The sequence below is a fragment of the Mustela nivalis genome (assembly GCF_964662115.1).
Source record: "Mustela nivalis genome assembly, chromosome: 12".
NCBI classification, from domain to species: Eukaryota; Metazoa; Chordata; class Mammalia; order Carnivora; family Mustelidae; genus Mustela; species Mustela nivalis.
In genome coordinates this window covers 1,231,445-1,256,854 of record NC_139031.1, presented here as the reverse complement: position 1 = coordinate 1,256,854, position 25,410 = coordinate 1,231,445, and the positions used below count along the sequence as shown (strand labels likewise).

Sequence of the window (25,410 nt, the reverse complement as noted above, 5' to 3'; positions counted from 1 at the left end):
TTCCGTAAGGTTAAATGCAACATCTTTTCCGTCCGGGGGCAGACTCTGAAGGCAGGTGCTCCCTCCCCTTCTCCCCGCAGAGCTCTGGCTCAGGCGACTCTGGTGACAACTCCGGCGCACACTGTGGAAATGCAGGGGACGAGCCAGATTTGCCCCGTTTAACCCAGGGTCACTTGAAGCCTTCGCAGGCAGGCCCTTGGCCGGACCGTCTCCAGCACAGGTGGGAGCAGGTGGTCCTGGGCAGACTCCGGCATCGCCGCCGTCAGGGGCCGCTTGCTGGGTGGGGGCTCCTCTCCGAGGACCCTCGGCCCTCACCTCCATCCACGGGCAGTGACAGTGGCCAGCGCTCCACACAGGCTTGCGGTGGCCTCAGTGAGTTGGGGCTCCAGCATGGACGCCCAGCCTGGGGCCCCCGAGGCAGCACAGAGGAGCCTCCGACCGCGGGGTTGGGGAGGGCCGCCCGGCTCCAGGGGCTGCGACAGGCGGACACAGCTGTGCAAAACCACAGGAACTTTTTTTTTTTTTTTTTAAGATTATTTATTTATTTATTTGACAGAGAGAAATCACAAGTAGTCGGAGAGGCAGGCAGAGAGAGAGGGGGAAGCAGGCTCCCTGCTGAGTCCCCCAGGCGCCCCCCACAGGAACTTTTTAAAGCAGACAGTCAATGGGAAAGGGTGTTTGGGATTATGTAGATGTATATAGGTTTGTGGGGTTTTTTCTTTAAAGAGAGAGAAAGCGCACAAGCAGGGAGAAGGGAAGAGGGGAAGCAGGCTCCCGCTGAGCAGGGAGTCCGAAGTGGGGCTCGATCCCAGGACCCGGGCTCATGGCCTGAGCCGAAGGCAGCTGCCCAACCGGCTGATGTCCCCATTTGTCCCCGGACTCGTGTTTTAACCATGAGTGGAGACAGTTTTCCTAAAGCCCTGGGACCACTGTGCTTTGTAGAGCAGCAGGAGCCATAGCAGTCCCAGCGGTGGGAGCAGCTGTAGTGCCGGGGCTGGGGGGCTGCGGGGGTGCGGGGCTGGGGGCTGGGAGCTGGGGGGCTGCAGGGGTGCGGGGCTGGGGGCTGGGAGCCGGGGGGCTGCAGGGCTGCGGGGCTGAGGGGCCGCGGTCACCCTCAGAACCTCTGGTGGCAGCCCCAGACCCTCTGTGTGTGTGCGCGTGTGCGCGTGTTTGCATGCCCATGGCCGCGGTGTTGGGGAGGGGGTACCCAGTGGCACAGGGACGGTCTGATTTTCGTGGCCCCTCCCACGGATGCACTATCTGGGATAGAACAGGAGGGACGCATCTCAGTAATGAACCAAATTGCTGTGATGTCCCTAAACCATCGTAACCAGACATAACATCACGGTTCTGCCTGGAGCAGAGCCTTGTCGTGTGTCCTGAGACCAGCTGTCCTTGGCCGAGCCCGCACACACTCTGCTCTCCTTTCTTCTTGGGTGTGATGCGTCTGCGCCCCAAGTCACCCCGAGCACCCCGGGCGGTCTTCCTTGCAGGGCAAGGCTGGTCGTGACATTTGTTTATGGGGGGCACGTCCCTGTGCGATTCTTTGAGACAAGCTGCTGTTTGTATTTGCAGTAATGGCCTCATTCATTTTCATACCCGCCCGGCTGTGCGTCTAAGGCAGCTGGAGGCGGTCTCTCAGGAGGGGGCACAGACAGGAGTGGGAGGAGCCTCTGGTGGGGGCTGGGAGCTGTGCGCTGACCCCCAGACCCGGGGGGAGCGGGCTCGCGGCTGATTGCTTCAGGAACCTCCAGACAGGCTCCCAGCCCATTGAAATTCCAGGCATCTCCTCGTACAGTTCCCACCTGTGTCATTGTCAACTGGACCTTATCATCATTTATTATGCAAAATTGAATTTTTTTGAAGCGTGAAGAATGAAGTAATTTCGTATGCAAACAGTTAAAACCCTCCTGTGTATTCTGATTACGTGCATGTTGATAAATTCACTTATGATGAGTGACAGTGTGAGATGTTGGGGTCGGGCGGTCGGTCCGCGGAAGACACCGATGCAAATGATAAACCCAACGCCAGAAGTGTCCCCGGCGTGCCGTGGAGGAAACGTGCGAGATGTCAGTGTCTAGCGGCGTCTGCTAATGACTGAAAATGATTGTGCGCAATGAGCAGAGGTCTTCCTGGTGATTGAAGTGTGATCGCTCTCCGCGCTCACAGATGCCGGGGCTTGGAGGTTCCCGGTGCTCTGTGCCGACAGACGCTGATGACCCTCCACCTTCTAAGGGGTGTGGGCCCCGCAGTCCTTCACCGCGCTGAGGGGGGCAGACGCTGGAACCCCTGGGTCCCTTCCCCGCCTGCCCACCGTGTCCCTGGGTGGGAGGCAGAGGCCCAGGCTGGGGGACAAGGTTTGGGTTCGGCCTTCTGGGAGCTCACGGTTCCCAGCCGCTTGCAGGGCCGGACCCCATGGCCCGGCCGCCGTGCCCCCTCACACGGTTGGTGGGGGGTGCGTTCTGGATCCGCTCAGGGAGCCCGTGGGTCCGAGAGCAGGTGTCGGGGCCAGCTTGGATCGTTTTCAATCCAGGGCAGCCCAAGGCCCGGCACAGGCCACTCGGACACAGGGAGGGCTGGGGGCTGAGGCTGGGTTCCGGATGAGCGCGGAGTGGGGGTCCACACATCTGGGGTGGAGGAGCCCCCTGTGAGCCGTTTGTTGGGGCATCTAGGCGGTTACTCCCGGCAGGAAATGTGAGAATGAATGGGGCAGCTTCCCTTCCTCAAGGGGAGCAGACGGGCAAGCAAATTAAGGCGATGAAACCGGTGTCCGGGGTGGGGGCTGCTCTGCGCAAAGACCCCTGGGGTAGAGGAGCTCCGAGACAGTGCAGCGTTTGGGGTAGGCTGGCCCGGGGGTCCCCCACTCATTCTGACTGTGCAGGTGCAAGTGGGCCTGGGAAGTGATGTCCACGGCCCAGCCCCGGGTGTGGGAACCCGGTCTTCCCTCCACGATGGGGAGGGACTTGCCGTTTCAATCATCCTGCCCGGGACAAGTTCCCGGTGGAAGCCGTGATGACAAAGAAAGGACATGTCCCTTTTAGTGGCTCGAATGCTGCACGTTCATAGACTGAAAGTCTAATGCAAAAAACCCCAAACCCTAAAACACTAAACACGAAGTAAATCAATGAAAACAAAGCCAGGAGTACCGGAAACACGCAGGGACAGAAGCCAGTGGGTCAGCGGGACCCTGGGAGGAGACACAAGCCACCAGTTCCCACCCCTGCTTCCCCAGCCGGAGAAGGTGAATTGCATGAAATGCGTCCTAAAGGCGAATTCTTGCAGCCTGTGGGGGTTGAACTTAACCTCCGTATGTGTGGATTAAATTTATTTGGGAACAGGACCTTTGCAGGTGTCCTCGGTCCTACTAGAGGAGGTCCGACCGAGGTCCTGCAACTCACGTCTTTGGAAGAGGAAGGTTATAGACCCACAGGGGACATTAGGTCACAATGGAGGCATAGGCTGGGGTGACATGCTTACGAGCCGAGGGACACCAGAGGCTGGGGGGTAAGGTGCGACCCTGCACTAAAGCCTAGGGGGCTCAGCCCTGCTGACGCCCGATCTCGGACTTGGGGCTCTGGACAGTGGAGGCGTATTCCGGCACCTGGCCGTGGTACCTGTCACGGCAGCCCTGGGGAACGGGTGCATTGGCCCAGTGGGCCGGTTTGGGTGCCTTCCAACCAGTGAGAAGTTCGCCTCTAACGTTAAAAAATAGCTCTGCGAGGCTCTAACACAGACACGTGGTTCCCGCATGTCACGTGCACAGCTCGGTGGTGGCTGCGAGAGCTCGGTGCACCCTTGTCTCCTGGACGAGAAACTCGAAGCCTGCAGCCTTCAGCCCCCGCCTCCTCCCGCTGCTTCGTTCCCCCACAGCCCCGCCACGGCCTGGCCCCGTGAAGGACTGTGGTCTCCTGGTGCTCGGATGTGCTAGGGCAGGCATCTGCTCCCTGATTGTGGCGCCGCCCCTCCGTCCGGACCGCGTCTCGCCCCAGCGATGCTGCCTTTCTGCGCGCGGCCTCCTGCGGGGGTCCTGTGCACCCTGGCGGGGGGCTCACTGGGCTGGGTCCCAAGCCCATCGCTTTGGGCGGTTTTCTTTAAGATGAGAAGCTTGGAAATGTGCTTGCCTTCCACGAGTGGCTTTCCTCTGTCCTCTCGTGCGCACCAGAGCGCCAGGACCCCAGCATTCCAGCGCTGGGGCGCTCCTCGGGGGCGTCCAGTTCCACCTCCTCTTTACGTGACAGGTGCGGCTCCTGGAGAAGCTGACCGCCTCTCCCGGGGTCCCAGGGCAGGGTGGCAGCCAGGGCCTCCTGGCGGGCCAGCGACAGGTTTGCGACTACCTGAGCTCCTGGCGGGCCAAGGTATAGGTTTGCGACCACCCCCCGAATGGCTCCTTTGAAGAGAGTCCTCGGGGTTAGAGGTGGGGCGGTGGGGGGACATGCATTCTCAGAGGAAGATAGTGGCCACCCCCGCCTTCCTCCTGGGACCACGGGCAAGTGCCTTTGCTCACAACCCAGCCCCGAGGTCGGCGGGCAGAGCCGGGGTCCCGAGGAGTCTTGGGTGAAGCGGGACGTGGAAGCTCGTGGCTTGTGTGGACTGAACCTGGTCCCGGCAGTCAGAGCTGAATAAATATTTGCTGATTGATTGAACGAGTGAATGGATAATTTTAAGCCTCTGGCTCTCCGCTAATCCAGGACTCCTGGGAAATCAGTCTTTGTGAAGTTGCGATCAAAGTTGCCTCAGATCCTTCTGGAACAGGCACGACAGAAACAATAGTTTTTAAGACGGTGGATGCCAGTGCCAGGCAGGAGGGACGTGGCTTCCCACCCTTGGACACTGGCTGGCCGCCTGCTACGGGCAAGGCTGGGGTATCACCACCAAGACGGGCATCCCTCCACAGACAGTCACGGTGCAGCAGGGGTGGGGAGACATGTGGCTCTGGGCTGGGGGGTTTGAGGAGACGGTGCCCTGGGCGGTGCTGGCCGTCTGAACGATGGGTACCTTTGGGTGACACTCTCCGTTTGCACTGGGCTTCCCGTTGTTCCCTCCTGGCTGTGTCACCTGTGGTTGGGGTACCGCACACCCGTCACCCCGTGCCCCGCGCTGGTGGCTCGCCTGCCGGACCCTCTGCTCTTCCGAGCCACAGCTGAGCTCCGTGGGCTTCCGTGCCAGAGCCGGAGAGCGAGTCCCACCCAGGGCCTGCCGTCTTCCGGAGGCCTCCACTGTCGCAGACTTTCTGTGCCCCCTTCACAAACCAAGGGTCTGTAGTTCCCGGGAATTTTAACTTCTGGGGGAACGGAGGGCTCCCCTTCCCTGCAGCCCTAGCTTACCGGTCCTCTCCCCGCCGCCACTGGGAGGCCGTGCTTGTCAGGGAAATGAAATAACTCAGGCCCCGTCTGTAACCACCTTAAAGCAGAGGAAGAGAGAATCTGTGCAGTCACGTGGCTTGGGGGACGCAGGGCGGGCAGGGCAGGTGCAGGGCTTTGGGGGCACAGAGGCCCGTAGCAGGGCCCCAGGCAGGGAGAGCCCAGGGGGCCTGGGCCAGCGGCTCCCACGAGGCTCCCAGGATGAACACACCAGCACCCCTTGGCCTCTCCTTTGCCAGGACCCCCCCCTCCCCAGTCAGGCCGCTTTATTGTGGCAGCGGTGACCCTTTCACGGAGCCCCCCTCCCCGCGGCCCCCAGGAAAACCCCCCAAGGCTCTGGCCTGACTCCCAAGCCTCCTTCCCTAGCAAGGTCCAGGCTTCCCTTCCGCCGCCTGCGCTGCTGGAGCCCGCGGGGCCACCAACGGTTGGATTCCCCGGGGACGCCGCACCGGGGAGCCGGCCTCAGGGGCGCAAACTGTGCGCACGCAGCTCGGGGTCGCCCGGAGAAGCGGCAGGAGAGGCGGACAGACGCAGGCATTTCGGCCTTGCTGAGGGGCCGGGCGCCGTCCACCCTCTTCTTCGACGGCGCGTGTGTGACACTTGGGGGCCCGGGGTGGGCGCGGAGGGGAAGACCCGCCCCCGGCCGCGCGCGATCCCGCGGGGACACCCTGGGGCCCCCAGCGCGCAGGCGCAAGGCCCAGCCCGGCTGCGGGGGTGGGGGGCGCGGTGTGCCCCCCCCCCCCGGCCCGGCTCCGTGAAGGGGGCGGCCAGCTGGGCCCGCGGCACCTGTGCCCCGGAGCGCCTCACCGCGGGGACCAGTGGGCGCCTCGTCCCGCCCGGCGGCCGCCCCGCCCCTGCCCGCGGGGCCACGTGCGCCCGCCCCGCTGTCCGGCCGCAGGACGGAGTTAGGTGGGCGGCCACGGGGACCCCGGCCCTGATGCGGCCCCGCGCCCCCCGCCCGCGGGGCAGACCATGAGCGAGTTGGCGACGGCCCGGGTGTGGCCTCGGCTGCAGGTGACCCGCAGAGTCCAGGGCCGCGCCGGGGTCGCAGCGTCCGCCCGGAGGGACCTGATGCGGGAGGGCGGGGCGGGGTCTGTGGTCCGGGGTCTGTGGTCCGGGGTCCGGTCCGGGTCCGGTCCGGTCCCTCCGCGCTTCTCACGGAAGAGGAAGGTTCAGCCGCGGGCAGGGGTCCATTTCCTGGGGCCGCAGAAGCGTCAGGCCCCCGAGGCGCTGCAGGAAGAGAAGATGCGGCCGAGAGGACGAGGACGAGCTTCCCTCCGGAGCACAACACCGCGGGCCGCGCGGAGCCCACGGGGAGGGCACCGGTTCTGAAGGGCGGGGCGCCCGGACTGTGGGGCGGGAGGAGCCGTGAGCCACCCGCTCTCGGCTTGTGGGCTGGGGCAGACGCGCTGGGGGAGCCACTCAGCAGCCACCAGAGACTGGCCGGGGGGCCCTGGCCGTGGGGGCCAGGCTTCCACGGGGACACAGCGGAGTCCAGTGGTGGCCCCAGGGGCCGAACCTCACTGTTCCGTTCTGCACAGTGGGGGTGGACTGGAAATGTCGCCAGATGCTGACCACTCCGTCCTAGATGGACCTCCTTGTGTGTCCGGTGGATGCCACGTGCCTGCTGAGCCCAGGGGCTGTTTCTGGGCTGTTTCTGGGCTGCGAGCTGGGCGGACGGGCGTGGGGAGGCAGGGACAGCTCGGAAGGGTCCTTTGCACCCGCTGGCTGATGCGGGCAGTTTCCCCCTGAGGCATGGGGCGGAGCTCCCTTCTGCTGGAGCTAGTCCTTGGCTGAGCAGTGGTCCACCCCTCGAGCTGCTGTTTCAGGAGCGGGGTCCAGCCCCGTGACAAGCCATTACACGATCCATACCGTGTGTGCGTCGCTCTGGTCCTCGGGCGTCCCGTGATTTCTAGCTGAGACTTTTTTGCCCTTCCCGGATCTCACTAGGGAAGTCGTGTAGCCCCTCTGGGCCCTGATGTTTCCATCTGTGCACACATGTGTGTGTGCACCACGTGTACATGGGTGGACAGTCGTGTGCACGTGCACACGCGTGTGGATGTACGTCTGTGTATATGCGCACCTGGTGCCCGAGGGAGGGCTGGGCATAGATGGCCTCGGAAAGATCTCCCAGACCTAAAATTTTCTGATTTCATCAGTCTTTTTCAATGAACAAACAGTGCCTGCGCCTTCTGCTCCCAGCTCTAGGAGGGTCTCCACCCTCTGAGCCCTGCTCAGCCCACCAGGCTTCCGCCGTATCTCACCCCCGCTGCTGGCTCATCCCCGCTTCCTCCCCCCAACTCACATCTGCCCAGGTGCCCTGCCCCGCGTCCCTCCATCCAGAGCTCTGCCACGGCTGCCCAGGTGTGTCCCCCAGCCGACCGTCACGGGAGGGGATGAGAAGCCAGCGCGGCAGAGCCCACGCCCAGCCCCCCGTGCATTTGCTCTGGGTCCGGGAAACCGGGGAAGGGAGGGACGGACAAACGTTCCCACTCGGGGGCGCCGGAGTCCTGCAGCGGGAAGGAGTGCTGTGAGCCGCTTCTGCCCTCTCTTGGATCCTGTCTTCCACGCTGCGGTGTTCAGAGATCTGTCTCTGGTGAAGCCGGTGGAAACCGTTCGGTAAAGGCAGCCAGAGGCGATGGGAGGACCCGGGGCAAGCCTACCCCTCGTGCTTCTTGTCAAGATGCTGCCACAGCCTTCGCCCTGCTCTGGAGGATGGCCGTGCAGCCTGTGCCCGTCCAGGCCGACCTGGGGTAACATCGCGCACTTGTCCTTGTTACGAGCGTCCTCCCGTGGCAACAGTGCCCTACAGCTCCTCACCGCTCCGGGGGCACCAGTCCCTGTTTCGCCAGTGTGCTTCGGGCCCGGCCGGGACTCGGGAGGGGCAGGTGCGCCGGGGGGTTGCCCGTGTGCTCCGAACCGCCGCCCGGCCCCGGTCCCCGGACGCACACTTCTCCGGAGCCTTGAAGGGACGGAGCCTTTTGCAACAGTCACGTCCCCTGAGTGACGTGGTCAGGAAACTTGTTGCTTTAGTTAAATGTACATTTTGGGTCATTGCAACTTCTTACATTTATGCTTCGTGGAGTACAAGTTTCCAAAGAACTAAAATGCAGACGGCGCTTACAAGCCAATATCCTTATGAACATGGAGAAAAATCTTCAACAAAATATTCGCAGACCAGGCCCAGCAGCACAGTAACGTGGTCGTTCACTGCCATCAAGCGGGCTTCACTCCAGGGATGCCGGGACGGCTCAACAGCCACACGCCATCCAGCGCGGCGCCGCCTTAACCAGGTGAAGGGGGAGTCCTGCCGCCGTCTCTGCCGAAGCGGAAGAAAATCTGGTAAGACGCGACGTCCCTTTATGAAGAAAGTCTCAACGAAGCAGGCACAGAGCGAACACACCACCACTAGCACAGGCCGCATACGACACCCCCACAGGCAGCGCCACCTTCGAGAGGACGGGGCGGAGACCAGGATGCCCAGACTGACCACCAGGGCCCCTGCCTCGCCTGGGGGTTGGCGGGACGCACAATGGCCCCTGGCTTCTAGAGAGAGACAGAGCCCTGCCGGCTGCCCCTGGCCTGGCCCTCCGAGCGAGCGTCCCAGCTCCCTCGCTCTCCCTGCCCGGTGGCCCCGGCGGCCGTGCCGGCGTGCTTCTCGCCTCTGCAAAATGGGCCACTTTCTCTAGAGGCTGGTCAGAGCTTTCTGGCAGTTTGGACTGAGCCGAAGCGTGGTTTCCGTCGTGTGTTTCCTGCTCAGGCTGTGCGGAGCTTCCTCAGACTATAAAATTCTGTCTTTCACTGAATGCGGGACTTGGGTGATTATTGTTTCTTCAGTTATTTTTGCCTTGTTCCTTCTCTCCTCTTTTTTCTGGGACTCCAGACCCACGAGGCTTCGACCGCGCACTCTGGTCCCGCTGGGTCCCGAGGTTCTCTGTTGGTTTCCTGTTGCCGCAGGAGGAATCACCCCAGATGGACCAGACTAGAAAGTAGGAGCCCAAACACCGTCTCTGCAGGGGTCTGTCGGGGGGTGTTTGCACAGGGCCCGGGAGGGGCACGTTGAAGTAGACCCCAGAGCCCTCGCTGTCTGTTCCCTGCAGGTGCCTCCTCCTGCTGGGCTCGGAGGGCAGAGGTGGGTCCTCGTGTCCGCGCAGCTGGCCCCCGGCCCCGGGCCCCCAGGCTTTGGGGCTGTGTCCACAATCAGGCTCTGCTGGCCCCCACGCACAGGAGAGCCAACGACACACCGCGGGAAGTCTAATTTAATCCATGCACAAATATGACAAGAATTTTATTTTTTTTGCTAATAAAACAGATTACTTATCATATGGCATGGGTTGAAAATTACTCAGTCTAAAAATGTCTGATGAACAAAGGCTTAATTTTAGCAAACGATTCTAAATCAAGCACTTATGAAAGGCAACTTTTGTTCCCAAACCAAAAGGACACCCTCCCTCTTTTGGATAAAAAGAGAACTTGCTCCAGGAGTGATGACGTCGGCGCGGACCACCTCCTCACTGGAAAGTCAACGCTCCTCCCCTTGTCCCCGCCGGACAGCCCCTCAGCAAGGCCCGGGCGTCCCGCACCTGCCGGGCTGTAAGGACGAAACTAGGGTTGTGTGTGAGACGGAGACAGACACAGCAAGAGACAGAGACCGAGACCGAGACAGAGAGAGGGAAGCATCAAAGTCTGTAGCTCGACGGGCCAGGAGACGGCTGCTGGGGACGGGCACGTGAGCTTTGCCGCCGCCCCCGGAGGCCTGTGCTGGCTCCGGGAGCCTCCAGGTGTCACGGGTGCCCCTGACTTGGGCCTCCACCACCAGGTCTGCGGAGATCACCGCGCTCGAAGTCTCAGACCTGGGACTCCCCATAGGACCCAATGGGCAGGGGCGGCCGTGCCTCGCATCCCAGGAGCCCCCACGGCAGGGGCAGGGACAGAGGCTGCGCACGGTGGGCTCAGAGCGCCGTGGAGAGGCAGCGGGGGCAGAGCTCCATTCAGGTGCGGGTTGGAGTGGGGTCGTCACTGTCCTGCCTCGTGAGAAGAGGCCTCCCGGGAGGACTTGGGGTTGGGGCTGAGTGGGGACATCGGGGAGGAGCGGAAGGCCCCGGAGGGCAGCCTGGGAAGGCAGAGCCACCTGGCCTGCGCAGGGGGGAGACAGTCCCCCGGCCGATCCCGCGCCGACGATCTGCCAGGGTTGGGGCCAGTCTGGGGGAAGCAGATGTTCCGTCCCCTCCCAACCCAGGGAGCCACGGGGTGAGCCTGGTCTCTCGTGGTGGGGTTGGGGTCGCCGTGGGTCCAACCAGCCCAGGAGCTCCGGGGGGGATTCCAGTAGGATCTGGCTCCGGGGGTCTCCGTGTGACACCCCCTGCCGCTTGTCTGCTTCCCTCCCCCGGACTCTTCCGCCCGGGGTGTGCAGGGCACTCGAAGGAACAGGGCTGCTGTGAGCTGGCCTTCCTTGCTGAGACAGGTGCGTCGGTTTACGCCGACAGCCCCCTGTGGGCCTGCCCGTGCCCATGAGCCTCCCTGGCGAAGCCGGGGCTGGCTGGGCAGTGGGGAGGAGCCTGTGGCCCCTCACCCAGGAGGCACAGGCCTGGAGACATGGGGCTCGCGTCCGGGCCGCTGGAACTGGGAAGTGCCCTCTGCTCTGGCCAGTAGGCCGTGGCGGGAGGGACACTCAGGTCTCTGAGCCTGTGGCTTTTCTTCTTTCCTTCAGGAATTCCCTCTTTTGGGGCCAGATGTGTGGGGCACAGACCCTCGAGCTAGTGGCTGGGGGACAGTGAGAGACACAGCAGGGCGGGCCAGCCGCCCCTGCCCAGCCCTGGACAGGCGCGCGAGCCCATCTTGGACCTTCCCGCGCTGCCCCGTGGGACCCCAGGGATCCCCAGAGTTGGGTCCGGTCAGGCCGGCGTCAGGAGAACCACCCACGGGGGGCGTGGACAGCGGGCGCTGCTGGGGGCGGGGGCGGGGCGGGGAGGCTCCAGCTCGGTCCTCCCGCTCTTCCCCTTGGGGCGGCCGGGCTGCCTGGGGCTAGTGGACGTGCCTCTGCGCACAGCTTCTCTGGGGCAGCGGCCGCGGTGCACAAGCCTTCTGCGTGTCCCAGGAACTTGCGTGCGCATACGAGGAAACAAAAATCCCATGTTAGTGCAATTTATTATGAACAAACTTGTAAAAATTTATATCATCTTATTAGTTTTATTTAGGAGCAGATTTTTTCTTTTTCTGTCTGGAATGAGGACTGGTGCCGGTTTGAGAGAAATGCACAAGGGACGCCCGGCTGGCTCAGTTGGTGGAGCAGGCGGCTCTGGATCCGGGGTCGTGAGTTCGAGCCCCACGGTGGGGGTGGAGATGACTTACAAACAAAATCTTAAGAAAAAAAGCTATGTGAAATCCTGCGCGACCGGTGTCCGCTTGCTCAGAGGGAGACAGGCCGTCCTTGGGTCTCAGTCCCCTTGTGCCCCACGTCAGAGCCCGGGGGCTGCGGGGATGGGGGTGGCCGGGCCCCAGTCAGGCCTGGGACCTTGCTCCTTAGTACTTCCGACCCTTGGGGAATGCGTGGGACTCGCAGGTTCACTCAGGCCCTGATACCCTTTGTTGGGCTTCCCCTCGCCTGTGGTCTCTGTCCCCACCTCCCTGGGCTCCCCACCCCGCCTTCCCCCTCTGGAAGGAAAGGGCAGGGAAGAGGTGACAGTTTTATAGGACCACCCTGGCTGCCGCGTGGGGCGCAGACCCTCGGGGGCCAAGGCAGGAGCAGAGAGAGAAGTCCTCACAGTTGCCCAGGGATGTGGTGGCTTGAATTTGCGCAGGAGCTGTGGGGGGCTGGGGGCTTGGGCTTCAGGGGGGTGGCCACACTAGAGCCAGCAGCATTTTAGTTTGGGACAGAGAGGAAGACCCCACGAGGCTGTGGTGGCATCTGCAGAAGGGTAGAGGGAGGCTCCCTGGAGGCTGGTGGTGGCCTCGGGGAGTCCGAGGCCCTGGGGAGACAGCTGGCTTCTGGGGGGCAGTTTGCTGTCCGGAGACCTAGCGGAGCCAGGGGAGGGGCCAGGGGAGGGGCCGGCTGGCACGGGCTATGGTGGCTCCAGGCCACACCTGTCACCTGTGGGACATCTCCCATCCGTTCCTCTGGTTTGGAGACTGAGAGGCGGAGCCCGGACCAGGATGTCACATTTGCACAATCGAGAGGCCCCTGGGGGTCCGATGGTCTCTGAGCCCACATTCTTCCTGGCCCGGGCTGGTGCTTCAAAGCGTTATTTCTGTCTTTAATCTTGTTGCAAGACAAGCGCTTTGAAACACTTGACAAAAATGAACAAAATGCAGGGAATCGGGGAAGAAGAATAAGCGGACAGAGTGAAGGGCGCGTGCCGGATCGGCCCCTCCTGCTTGCGCTCTCAGAACCTGTCGTGTGTTTGCCCCGAACTGCTGACCCTCGTTAAAAGCCCAGATTCCCCACTCCAGGATGGAAACCCTGACTCAGTAGGCCTTGAACCCACCTCCGCTGTAACCTTACAGCTGGACAGGGCCCTGGTGGTCCCAGGCCTGGGCAGGTGCTGAGCGTTGTGCGATCGTCTTCCAGGCACATTCTTGTGCCCATCCAGAGCTGCTTGACTTCATCTTCAGGCCAGGGACCCTCAGTTCCTTCCACCTGAATCCAGTTGTACATGTTGTGCACTGCACAAGGACCCCTTGCTGAGGGGATGAACTGGGACTGAAATGCAGCTCTGGCCTTGTGGGCCACACGCAGGAGGCTGCTGGGTTCTCAGCTGCTGGTAGCAGAGAGATCCTGGTGTTCTTTTTTTTTTTTAAGATTTTATTTATTTGACAGACAGAGATCACAAGCAGGCAGAGAGGCAGGCAGAGGGGGAAGCAGGCCCCTTGCTGAGCAGAGAGCCCGATGCGGGGCTCGATCCCAGGACCCTGGGATCATGACCTGAGGTGAAGGCAGAGCCTTGACCCACTGAGCCACTCAGGCGCCCCAGCCCTGGTGTTTGTAGCTGCAGACCTCAGAGGACTCCTCCTGGAGCAGCTGAGGACTTTGAGCACCATGGGCGAGTCAGCCTCAAGCACAGTTAGCGGCGATGTTCTGATTGTCCCAGGCCAGTCAGAGGGAGGGTCCTCCCCCTCCCCCCTCCCTGCCTGCTGGCCCCAGGGCCTTGTTCTGGGACGGTTCTGCCCCTGTTCTCCTGCTGCCCTGCTGTGTCCACCTCCCTCCTGCTTCTGCGCTGTCCTCTCCAAGCTCCCCCATCCCCCGTGACCTCAGCCTCTGCCCTGGAGTCTCTCCACTCTTCCGGCGGCCCTGCGGGATGGGCACGCAGCATTGCAGGCACCATATAGCCCTCAGCCCCGGGCATCTCAGACCGGGTTGCTGAACCCCAGGAGCCACAGAGGCTTAGGCTCCCCTTGCCTTCGACTGTGTCGTATTTGATATGAGAATCTGGGAATCATCATAAATCTTGATCTTGGAATCTGGGAGTTTATCAAAACAGCCTTGTTTCTCACTCAGTAATCCTGAAATTTTGTTTCTCAGTGATACAGGTTTTTTTTTTTTTTTTTAAGAGATTTTTTAAAAATTTACTTATTTGACAGAGATCACAAGTAGGCGGAGAGGCAGGGGGTGGGGGACGCAGGCTCCCTGCTGAGCAGAGAGCCCAATGCTGGGCTCCATCCCAGGACCCTGAGATCATGACCTCAGCCCATGGCAGAGGCTTTAACCCCCTGCGCCCCCCAGGCGCCCCAGCGATACTGTTTTCTGACAATAACCCACATTTGAACCCAGGAGACACACTGTCAAGCAAGGTGTCTGCTGCGGTGCTGAGGGCCCGCGAGGGTGAGTGGGGCACCCGGGCCCCAGATGCCCAGGCCGTGGGAGACCAGAGTGGGGCGGCCCGAAGCTGCTGGGCACGGGCCGGTGGGGACCAGCCTGGGGGTGATGAGGGCGCGGGCACCGCGTGCAGGGGAGGCCCTGTCCCCCAGCCAGAGCCGTCCCCCGCGCAGCCAGGACGTCCCACCCGAGGCCTCGCACTGTGTCCTGCAGCCTGAGCGACGGACCTGGAGGTTCGCCGCCTGCAGCGCAGACGCCTCCGCTGGGAGAAGAGCCGTTGGCTCAGGTGCCTCCTTAACACGACCCCCGGGTCTGGGGACACGGTCCGGCCCCGCAGAGGTCGCAGCCCCGGCGGCCTCTCCCCCCACAGGCCCCAGCCTCAGCGCGTCCTCCTCTGGGCGGTCGCTGCGGGTGCCCGGCAGGGGTCCCCCGGCCTGTCCCCGCCCTGTCCCCACCCATCGGGCGTCGCAGCGGGCGCCCCAGCAGGCCCCGCCCCCCGCCCTGTCCCCCCCGCCCCCCGCCAGCCGGGAGGGCGCTGCAGCGCAGGGCGGTAACTGCGGCGCCTGCTGGGCGGTTGCCCAGGGACTGACTCTGCCGGTTCAAGGGGGACCAGGGACAGCAGCCGGGGGCGCGGGAGGCGCAGCCGAGGCAGGAGGCGCGCACGCTCCGTGCAGCCCACGAGCACGCGCGTCCTCGAGAGGGAGAGACCCCGCGCCCAGGAGGACAAGGAGGGCGCGGCGGGCAGGTGGGGTGGGCGGGGCCTGGGGCGCGATGGGCGGGGCTGGTGCGGGCAGGTGCGCGGGTGCGGAGGCGCGAGAGAGCGAGGGCAGCCCCGCAGGGCTCCGAGGTCGCGTTCCCACGCCCCGCGCCGTGGCCAGAGCGCGGGCTCCTTCCGCCGTGTCCTCCACCCCCAGATCCCGCCCTCCGGCTCGTGCGGGGTGGACTCCGGGAGCGTCCACGGGGCCGGGGTGTCCACAGATCCGGGGAGCGGCTGCGGGCGTGTCCAGCCGGCTGGGCGGCTGTTCTCCAAACCCGCAGCGGCCCCGGGCGGGGTCGCCTGGAGGGGCCGGGCCTGAGTGTGGCTGCACTTTCCAGCGTGTCCGGCCCGGGGCAGCGGGGCCCACGCCCCTCGGTCACCCCCGGCCCCGGGAGGAGTGCTGGGAGCAGGGGGCGCTGCCCGGGTCCAGGAGGACAGCTACCCCCGCCGGCGCCCGCGACCCTCCCCGGCCGCGCCGTGTCCACCGAGCAGCTACGGCCGGTTCCCCCACGCCCTGAACAGAAGCCAACCGGCCGCTGTGTAGGGACAAAGGTGTAATCAGATTCTAACTTTCTACCCAGTAAACACCTTAGAATGAATGCCTGTCCCACTAATGGTGAAGGCTTCCTTAGTGTTCTCCTTGGACTCCTGAAGCACTCAGCACGTCTCCCGAAACTCCCGAAACGTTACTGTCCTTCCCCCGAGGGCAGGGAGAGCACCCGGACAGAGACAGCTGACAGCACGCCGTCGGCTCTTCCCAAGTCTGAAGGTGATTTTCCAAGACACGCGCAGCCTCGGGCACCCAGGGGGCCCCAGCTGGGGGAGACCCTGGGCCCGCCCCTGGTGCAAGGTGGGCCCGGCTCGGGGAGGGGTACCGTGACCTGCCGCCCTCCTCGGACACACTGGAGAAGTGGATGATGGTCCTGCCGCCATGGAGACAGCGGTGAGGACATGGTGCGGACACCGGGTGCGAGGACGCCCACCCCCGGCGGCAGGGCGTGGCGATAAGTGGACTCCGTGTCAGCGGACAGGGCTGTGCCAGCCCCCATGACCACGGGCTTTCAGCAGAGGTTGGAAAACTGCAAGGTCCTGACCAGCCCGGGTCTCCGGTGAGAAGGTGCGGAGCGGGTCTGGCCGGGAAGGATGGGTTGCGGCTGCCGGCGGGAGGCAGGGGTGAGGGCCGTGGTGGAGCCGAGCTGCCGTGCCACAAGTGGGCCAGGCAGTGACCCCAGCCCCCTCGCGCTCCCAGGACTTGAGCGACCAGCAGGTGCGCGTATGAGCACACGCAGGCGTTTTTCCAAGGATCTGTGGCGACCCCAGTTGCAAAACCTGAACACGGACTTAGGGGCTCACTGTGAAGAGAGGCATTGTGTGATTCTCGAGTTCCTGGGGTTACGGAAGTGCAGGCCACAGCTCTTCCGTTTTCTTCCTGTAAGAGCACATCTAACAGTTTTTGTTAAAAAAAAAACAGTCTCAAGCAACAATTTCCCGCATCCCGGAATCGCTTCCTGGTGAAGCCCGCGTTGTTGGAAGGGGACAGTTAGAGCCACGGCAGACTCGGTCTCTGGGGGCGACTGGGGGAGGGGCGGGCGTCCGGCGTCGCTGCGCGTGTCCGATTAATTCAGAGCCTCCTGTAAGGTGGGTGACTGACCCCTCTCCGCGTCGGGCTCGCGGCCCCCTGGTGAGGGTCTAGAGGAGCGCACGTATTGTCCCCCTGAGCCCCCCAACTGCCCCCGTGTTCCATGCGATCTTGAAGCCCCTCCGGACCGGCAGGGACAGCCCCTCTGTCGGAGTAAACACTTGGTGCATACTGCATGCTGGGTATTGTCGGGGAAGAAAGCCCTCCTGTGGCTGGGAGACGCGCATCCCAGGTCAGTCCAGAAGGAAGTGCCATCCCAGTACCCAGGACCTCCAGCAGGTGTCTGCGGCCGCTGGAGTGGGGGCACCTGGGGTCGGAGCGGGTCTGCAGGGCCCCGGGGTGGGGAGTGCCCTGAGCTGTGGGGCGAAGGCTCTGCAGGGGGCCTGGCCCCGGTCCTGCCTCCTCCCGAACGCCGGCTCCGCGCTGTCTCAGAATGCCTGGCGCTCGCCTGGCGGTCCTCAGCCCTGCGGACGGGTCGCGGCGGGTGCCTCAGCGGCTCCCGGCCTGAGGCTGGACCCGAGACCTTAAGCACAGCTTGTCCCGCGAGCGCATGTCGTCCCGGGTCTAGATAACCGTTCCCTTTGGATTTCCCTCCCCCAAGCTGTGTCGGGGGGCTTGGGGGGCTCAGTCGGTTCCATGTTCCACTCTTGGTTTCTGCTCGGGTCCTGACGTCGGCGCGGCGTCGGGGGAGTCCGTGAGGCTTCTCTTTCTTGCCCTCTGCTCCTCCCCCACCCCCAATTAAAAATAAAAATAAATCTTGAAGAAAAAGAAAAGAAGTTGCGTTGGGTTCTTTTTCGAATCGGCTTCCTCCCCACCCTGTTCCGACGGGACGCTTGGTGTGCTCCAACTCCTTGCCTTCTGCATCGTGTCACGTGCGACTCAGAGGTCCCTGCCCTGCCACGGTCCCTCCCCCCGAGCTTTGCGGTTGTTTATGGGGAGCTAGTCCAGTCCTTTGGGGTGCGTTCCTCTGTGGACGCTGCTGGCCCGCCCGAGTGGTTTTGCCTTCACTGAGGCTCCGCGCCCCCGGGGGTCCGCCAGGCTCACGTCACCTTTGAACCTGCTTGTTTGGTTTGGGTTTCCTGTGCCACGTGGGCAGGGTGGGCCGGCCCCCACCTGACGCCTTTCTTCTCCAGCGGGACCGTGGGGCCGGCTGGCCGGTCTCCAGACTCCAGACTCCGGCCGTGGTGGCCCGGTTCCGGGCGGGGATGTGTCGCGGACGGCGTGGGACGGCGTGGATTTCGTGAGCTGGTTGTCAGATACGGTCACTAATAGAACGTGCCCTGTACGAACCGAAACGTCTTGTTAACACACAGGCGGCCACTTGCTAGTTCCTTTGAGTCCCTGTTCCCACCCAGCAGCTGCGTTCCTCCCGGTCCCGTCCTGGTCCCTCACCACCCGACCCTCCTTGAAGTCACTCCTCGTGGGGGTATTTGCATCCGGGGAATCAGCAGGGGACTGGAGGGCATTACTGATGCCGGCGAACGCGGAAGACAGGCGCGGGGAGCCCTTGGCTCCGTGGCCCGGATGACGAGGAGGATGGGCTGCGTCACGACCGTGGACTGGCCGAGTGGGCATCCTGGGATGGGCTCAGCGCGTCTGCGTGTGCACGGTCACGGAGAGCCGGCTCTGGCCACCCTCCAGCACAGCGCCTCCCGGGGCCCCCCGTGCGGGGTCAGAGCCGGGGCTCAGAGCCGTCCCCCAGCCTCGTGCGGCTGGGCGTCCACACTCGCCCACGCGGATGGTGGCTTCCTTCTTGTCCTTTCTCAGAGCTGCCATGTGCCACGTGTTTCCAGCACATCTTGTCCGGCGTTCCTGTATTCACGGCGGGAGAGCACCTTTCCTTGGGGATAACCGTGGCCCTGGGGCCGGCCGGGGCGATTCGGACGTGGGCTTATCATGAGGGGCCTCCCTTGTGATGAGCGCAGCGTGTGCGGGACCAGCGACCGCAGTGTCAGTGACTCACGGCAGCGCCGCCGAAGCCCGGGCTGGGTTGGACCAGGAGGCCGACTCGGGAGGGGGCTCTGAGAGACAGATGTGACTGGTGTCCGCCCCGCGAGGCCGGGCGGGCTGATCTCCCGAGAAGTGCACACCTATGCGTGGGGGACACTGAGGCCCTCAAGCCGACGGGACCTGATTCCGTGACCGCTGACGCCACACACCGCCCGTGCCGCTGCGGTCCCCGAGGCGGTGCGGGACCAGCCACAGCGCCCCACCCTGTGCTGCCTGTCCTTGTCGGGTGAGACTCCGGAGTGAGCGCGTCCTCTCCGGGCGGCCACTTGGATGTGCGGGGAGGGGCCGTTGGCCAGGAGGGGCGGGACCCTGAGGTCCAGGAAGGAAGGCTCACCGGCCACTGCCCCTGAGCTCACAGCCTGCAGGGGGGCATGGGAAGGGGGTGTGGGACACTGCACGGAGCACGGCCCTGGCTGGTCGCGGAGATCCTGCGACCTATCCCTGGGATGCTCTAGCCTTGGCCCGCGGCTGACCCTGCTCAGGCAGACCTCTCGGACAGGCTCCACCTGCTCCCCGACCTCTAGGGGCAAAGGCCGGGCGGGGAAAGGTGTTCTGTCCTCCCCAGATAAAGACCGCTCGAATGTGAAATCAAAAGTTTAATCTGACACAACTAAATATATTCGTATATCTCACACTGGAGGATTGTTTGAAACATCAGAAGTTAGAAATCACAAGTAGGTATATGCTTCCTATATTCAGATAAATTTGTTTCTATTCATTATTTCGATTCCAGACAGGGAGAGACAACTCTGGCAAACAGTCATGGGTCTATGAGAGCAGATGGCATGAGTGTCGCTTCAAGACGCAGACGGTGTTCTGGCCTCTTCCTCCCCAGCACAGGCCGCGGACGCTGCTGGGCCCCGGGAGGCAGACTCTGCTCAGGGCGGGAAGAATGTGTGGGGTCGGCAGGCGAGGAAGGCTACGGAGGGTGTCCCCGCGCCGAGTCCTATCACGAAAACTGCAGCCTGTCTGTCTGCCTTCTTAGAAGCCGGCATTCCGGGGGGGCGGGGTGGCAAATTCAAATCGCCTCAAGACACTCAGGTCACACCCGTGTCTGACCCAGCTGACCCTGGCGAGGCCCAGAAAATGCCGCGGTTTCCACTCTTCTCCGTGCTGCGGGGACCTCACACCCAGCAAAGCCAGAAACGCCCGTCCCCCTGCATGTCCTTCTGCGAGCGGGGAGCCCAGGGGCTGCTCTCGACGCCGGCAGGGCCCAGGACATCCCCCGAGAGGGGAGCACAGGTGCCTGCGGGGGCCAGGGGGCTCCCCGGGGACCCCGGAGCTCGCGACCTGCCTGGCCGGCTCCCCCAGTTCCCGTCATCCCCAAGGAAAGAGTGGATTAGCAGGAGCTGCTTTGGCAACGTGCAGATCTGGATTTAAAGTTAAAAATGCGGCTCTAGACGGGTGGGCGATGTGAGGCCTCCCCCGGGGCGGCTGGCCTGGGGCTTGTGTGCCCAGAGATCCTGCCCTTTGGGGGGCGGGGGGCGGAGATGGGCTGTCAACAGCGCGGGGGCGGTGTCGCCTGCACCGGAGCAGAGGGGAGAGGCCGGACCGTGTTGTCCTCGCTTCCCCGAAGCGGCAGCCCTCCCGGCCATCCGCCCCCTCCAGACAAACGCCAAGTGTCTCTCCTGCGCGCGGCGGTCTTCACGCACTCCGCGTGCCGCCGGCTTTCTCTGCGACCTGTCCCCGCCCAGCTGGCCCATCCCTCCAAGCTGCAGCCACGAGCCAGCTCTGTGCGGGGAGACGTGGGTCACTGCTGCGACACTGCTGCGACACTGCGGGGAAGAGTGTGGGGCGGAAGTGAGAGCAGATACGGTGACTGTCCCTGGGACCGGATGACCCCACACGTCTCCCCTTAGCATGATCTGGGTGAACACGAATGCACGTTGGAGCCGGGGACCGTGTGGACGAGGGAGGGGCACTGGAGACGCACAGCGGAGCGGCATCGCCATTCGCAGCAACGGTCACGGGTGCGGGCCGCTCCCAGCCTCGGGGGTCACTGCGGGAGGGCTCTGAGGATGGCGTTCACCTCCTCCGCCACGGCCGTCAGCGCAAACTCAAACTGCTCCTGGAGGGACGAGAAAGGGAGGCGGAGTGAGGGGCCGTGTTCCCTCGACGGCGGCCTTCCGCTCGCTGTTCTGCAGAAAGAAACGGTTCACGGAAGGAAAGATAGGCCACCTACGTCCCTAGAAAGGAGAGGACGGACGGTTTGTACGACGAGACCCCGTGTTCATGGTGACTAGAGTTTCTCGCTCATCTTTGGTCACGGAGGGGCCCCCGCCTGGTCCCTTCTGATTGCTCAGGGACGGCAGAGTGCCCAGCCCCTGAGGCCCAGGGCAGACGCAGACCCTGGCAGCTCCGAGCTCCAGACCCCACGCCGGCTGTCGCGGGGCCGGCCACACGGCCTCCCCTGGGAAAGGCAGAGGTCGTGCCCTCGCCGTCATGGCCATCGACCTAGCGTCCGGCCGGCCCCGCCTGCTGCACCCGCCGGGAAGCCCCACCTCACCGCGGCTCGTCCAGCTGCAGACGTGGGTGAGCACACGCCTGCTCCCGGTCACAGGCACACGCTGGGGGGGCACGCCGTCTCACACGCAGACCTGCCAAGACCAGGAGGCGGCAGCGAGGGCGGTGTCAGGCTGTTCCCTGGGGGGGGCCCGGCAGCCGGAAGCAAGCACCCTTCCCCGCGGCTCACAGGCCACCCCCCCGCCCGCGTCACACGACGCGCCCGCCGCCGCATGGGAGACTCGCGGTCATCCCGGAGGTCACAGGGGTAGTAAGTGGCACAGGCGAGGCCTCCGGAGAGCTTCTCAAGGGGGAGGCGGCCGCAGATCCAGAAATCACGGCTAACACTGACCGAATGCCGTAAGTGGCCGAACGGCAGAACAGTGGGGTGCTCCAGCGCTCACTCTGCGACCAGAGACTGTCGCCGGGTGTTCTCTCGCACCGGCGCTGAAGGACTGACCCGCGTGGACCCGCACGGTGACCTTGCCGGTGGGCACGCAGCCTCCGGACACACACTTGGACGCTGCCGTCGTAGGGGTGCCCTGTCGAGTTTGCTGCGGAGTTTGCACAAACAGACACCAGACCATTTCTTCCCCAATTGTCGGCTTGAAACGTGCAAAGACGAACGGAGACTCTGGAACACTCACGTCCGGGATCATGTGCCTGCAACGGCTTCGGACACCCTGAAAACCCGTCCCGGGACACAGCGTTGATGGGGAAGGCGGCAAGTTCACACTGGGAAGCCTCCGCGGCCGTCAGGAGGACCCGGTCAGGGTAACACGTGCTACAGGGTCCGTGACAAAAGCAGACAGCATATGTGACCCCGTGCCTCGACTGCCCTCATCAGACAGTCCACGTTTGCAGCACGTATGACACGTCTACAGTCAGATCCTTACTGGGTGGTTCGGGCGGCCCCGGGAGCGGGAGGGCCTGCGGGACATGGTGGGGGTGGCACAGCCCTGGGTCCCACCACAGGAGTCGCTCTGGGCACACTGGGAGCAGGAGGGGGGCTTCCTGGGACCAGGACCCTTGGCAGAGGCTATGCGCTGCGTCCGGGGCCAGTCGGCGAGGACACGGGGCTCGTCAGCCACCCTGCACCTTCCTGGAGAAGCGGCCGCGAGTGGCTGTGCCGCCGTGTGCTCTGGTCTCCGGCCACCGGTGTGCACGGAGGGCACACCCGCATCTCAGCGGCGTCACCTCTGCTGAGAGGCCTGCGTCGGCCCCTCTGGAGCCCGGGAGCCGACAAGCTGGGCAGACCCAGCCTGTGACGCCCTTGTGCTGTGGAGACTGCAAGGGTCGGCGGAGGCGTTCGGGGTGGCTGCATGTGCGCGTGCTCATCTGTGGGTGCGCGTTCATCGTCACACTCGGATTCGTGCCTGCCGTCCCTGTGGCTCACACGAGGGCTTGGAGGACACACACCATGGCCCCAGGACCGTCATCGTTACTGATTCTGAAGGGGGTCACGGCGGATGCCTCCCAGGGCTGCCCCCTGCATGCAGCGCCCACGGCCCCCCCCCCCCCCGCGGGGCAGCGCTTTCCTGCGTCTCCCCCAAGGTGGGGGCGGGGCGGGACGCGCTCTGTGCCCTCGGCTCAGCCGGTCCTCACAGCCCAGCCCTGGCTGCATCCTTGCCGTCTGATGTCAGAGCAGACAAGGGACCGGGTGCGTGCGTGTCCGTGTGCGTGTGTGTGTGTCTGTGTGCGCAGGTGCGCGTGTGCGTGTACACACGAGAGTGTATGTGCTCCTGTGTGTGCCTGTTTACACACGGGTACGAACGTGTGCTCCCTGTACACTGAGTGCACGCAGGTGTGCGTCACTACTGTGCACACGTGTGTATGTGCGCACACTTGCAGGCATGCAATGCTTGAGTGTACATGTGCGTGTCCATATGGTGCACACACAGGTATGCACAGGCGCACGCATGTGCACAGCCACGTGTGCGCAGATAGCATGCGTCCACAGGCATGCCGAAGCATGCACACGTGGGCGTCTGCGCACGGTCATGCGCGTGCAAGGCGGTTCACACGCACCAGTGCACACATGCGTGCTCACAGGGGTGCACACGTGTGCGTACGTGCACGTCCACAGTCATACGTGCTCACACACAGGTTCGCACATGCATGTGTGAGGGGGACAGAGACACCGCACCTGAGGGGAACCATCTCCAGGTTCGCGCAGAGCAGGACGTGGGTGGGGAGGCAGGGGCTGTGGCCTGGATCACACCTAATCAGTCCTTGTCACTCCCGGCCCTGAGCAAGGTCGGGGACGGGCTTGTGGAGCAGATCACGGACTGGGCGAAACCCGAACGCAGGGGCAGGCGGAGGTGTGGGCAGCCCACGCGTCAGTCCTTCCTGGGGACGCCGGGTCAGTCTGCTTTTCTTTTTGAAACTGAACGTCGGAGAGACAGTGTCATCAGAGAGCATTCAGGCCTCAGTGAAGGAGGCGCCACCTTCAGAGATGAAGGCACGGGAGAGGCTCTGTCCACAGCAGGCGTAGACGGGACATCGCCCGCCCCGGGGCTGTGTTGTTTCCACTGCGTCCGCGACTGCATCTCCCTTCCTAGGAATGTGGGTCCTAGCGCACTCCTGACAAACGTGCGGTGAGGGGCTCGGGTCTCACGGGCTGTGACCCCGCTGCACAGGACGTGCCCACGGCCGACGCCAGCTCCGTGGCCAGTTCCTGTCCTGGGCTGACGCGCGGCCTGCGTCTGGGCCCTGCTGGACTGAGGCTTTGTTTCCGGGTAGAGAAGCGGCTGTCCGGTTTTTTGAACGTGAAGATAGAGTTGTGCAGTCAGGCTGTGCACTGGGGCCGGGTGTCCGGTCACCATCACCGCTGGGGGACACCGGGTGTCCAGTCCTGGTGGCGAGGCGCCCGCCAGCCCCTGTTCCGTGTCTTCGGCTCCCTTGGCACAGTCCGACCACACGCGATTGCGTGAACCGCCCACAGGCAACCTTCTCTTGGCTTCGACAGAAGAGTATTCACATTACACGACACTATTTTTTCCCACAGAAATTTCCCTTTTGTTAAATTGAACTTGAGGGGAATCTCCGTCTCACGGAGTAGGGCTGGGCAAAGCCGTCATGAGTTAAGGCAGACGGAGGTCTGGATGCGCCTATTGCTCTTCACCTGAGGTTCCAGGAATTGCACTCACGGCACACTTCGAGACAACTCTTGAACGCCGACCCGAAAGAAGAGGGTCGAGTCCTGACGGGAAGTTACGTGAGGCCGATTCTCTGCTGCCTGTTTCATCGCCCTTTCCCGCAAGGCCTGGGGGCCACCTCCTGGGCCTCAGGACCTGGTGCCACGAGGTCCATTCTGGCAAACAGGGCACAGACAGGAGGGCCGATGGGTTTTGGGGTGTATTAGGCACCGTCCCCACGGTTTTGCCCAGATCCACTCTGGAGTGTTTTGGGCGTCCTTGATCCGTCTGGGGTGGAGGAAGCCTGCCCGGGAGGTACCCAGGTGCAGAGAGCAGAGGGGGCCTCGAACTGATGATTTCCTGCAGGTCATCCGTGCGGCATCGAGATTCAGGCGAGAGAGAATCCATTTCTCGTTCCCGGTTATGAAGTGTCCTTGCTCACCAGGCCCCGGTTCTCAGCACCCCCTGCCACCCCCCACCCAGCCTCCTCCATGGCTGCTGGTGGCCTGGTGGGGCCAGACCTTCCAGGGACAGTGCGCCGACCCTCCCGAGCTGGCACTATGAGGCCACCGCCAAGTGGCAAGGGCTCGTGGGACGGACCTTTCCCGGGCATAAACCTGCAGGCACTTGTCACTGCTGACGTGACAGAGCACGGCAACAGAGACCCATGAACCACGCCAAGGCTCTCCCCCAGGACACTGCGCATTACCAAGGAGAGTAGCCTGGTGGACACCCTGAGTCGAGTGGCCAAAGCTCACCTCCTTCTGAGATGGTCCTGCCTGAGGGGCCCAGCTGGAACCCGTCACAGGGCAGACAGACGGAGTCACACCTGCCAGTTCCCTTTGGAGGACCTCTCCGGGCCACCGAGCTGTCCCACTAGGGGAGATGTGGGAGGTGGGGTGATGGAGTGCAGTGAGGGGTCCTGCTCCAGGGGGAGGTCGCCGGGGACACGGAGGAGCTGGACCAGGTCTGCACCCGAGTAAAGGGCTCAGACCGGCGCTGGTTCCTGGACATGGGGTTGCATAAGGTGCTAGCAGTGGGACCCTAGTGAGGGCACAGGAGAAGGATCTGGATTGTTTCTGCAGGGGTTTTGCAGGTCTGGAATAATTTCAAAATTTCAAATTAAAGAAAAGCTCCAGGAAAACAAAGTGTGTCATGACGGATGAAATCCTTTCACTCGAATCAACTGTGAC

General features: G+C 63.6%; 1 protein-coding gene across 3 annotated transcripts in view; it reads right to left on the bottom strand.

Annotated features, from left to right (window-relative positions):
* Positions 1-19,159: 19,159 nt before the first annotated feature.
* Positions 19,160-25,410, bottom strand: part of PTPRN2 (protein tyrosine phosphatase receptor type N2) — a 684,967-nt gene continuing 678,716 nt past the window's right edge. For all 3 annotated transcript variants that reach the window (XM_082692928.1, XM_082692930.1, XM_082692929.1), the window contains one exon: positions 19,160-20,646. In XM_082692928.1, coding sequence (XP_082549054.1) covers positions 20,575-20,646 — 72 coding nt within the window. In that variant the 3' untranslated portion in view covers positions 19,160-20,574. The remainder of the gene's footprint in view (positions 20,647-25,410) is intronic.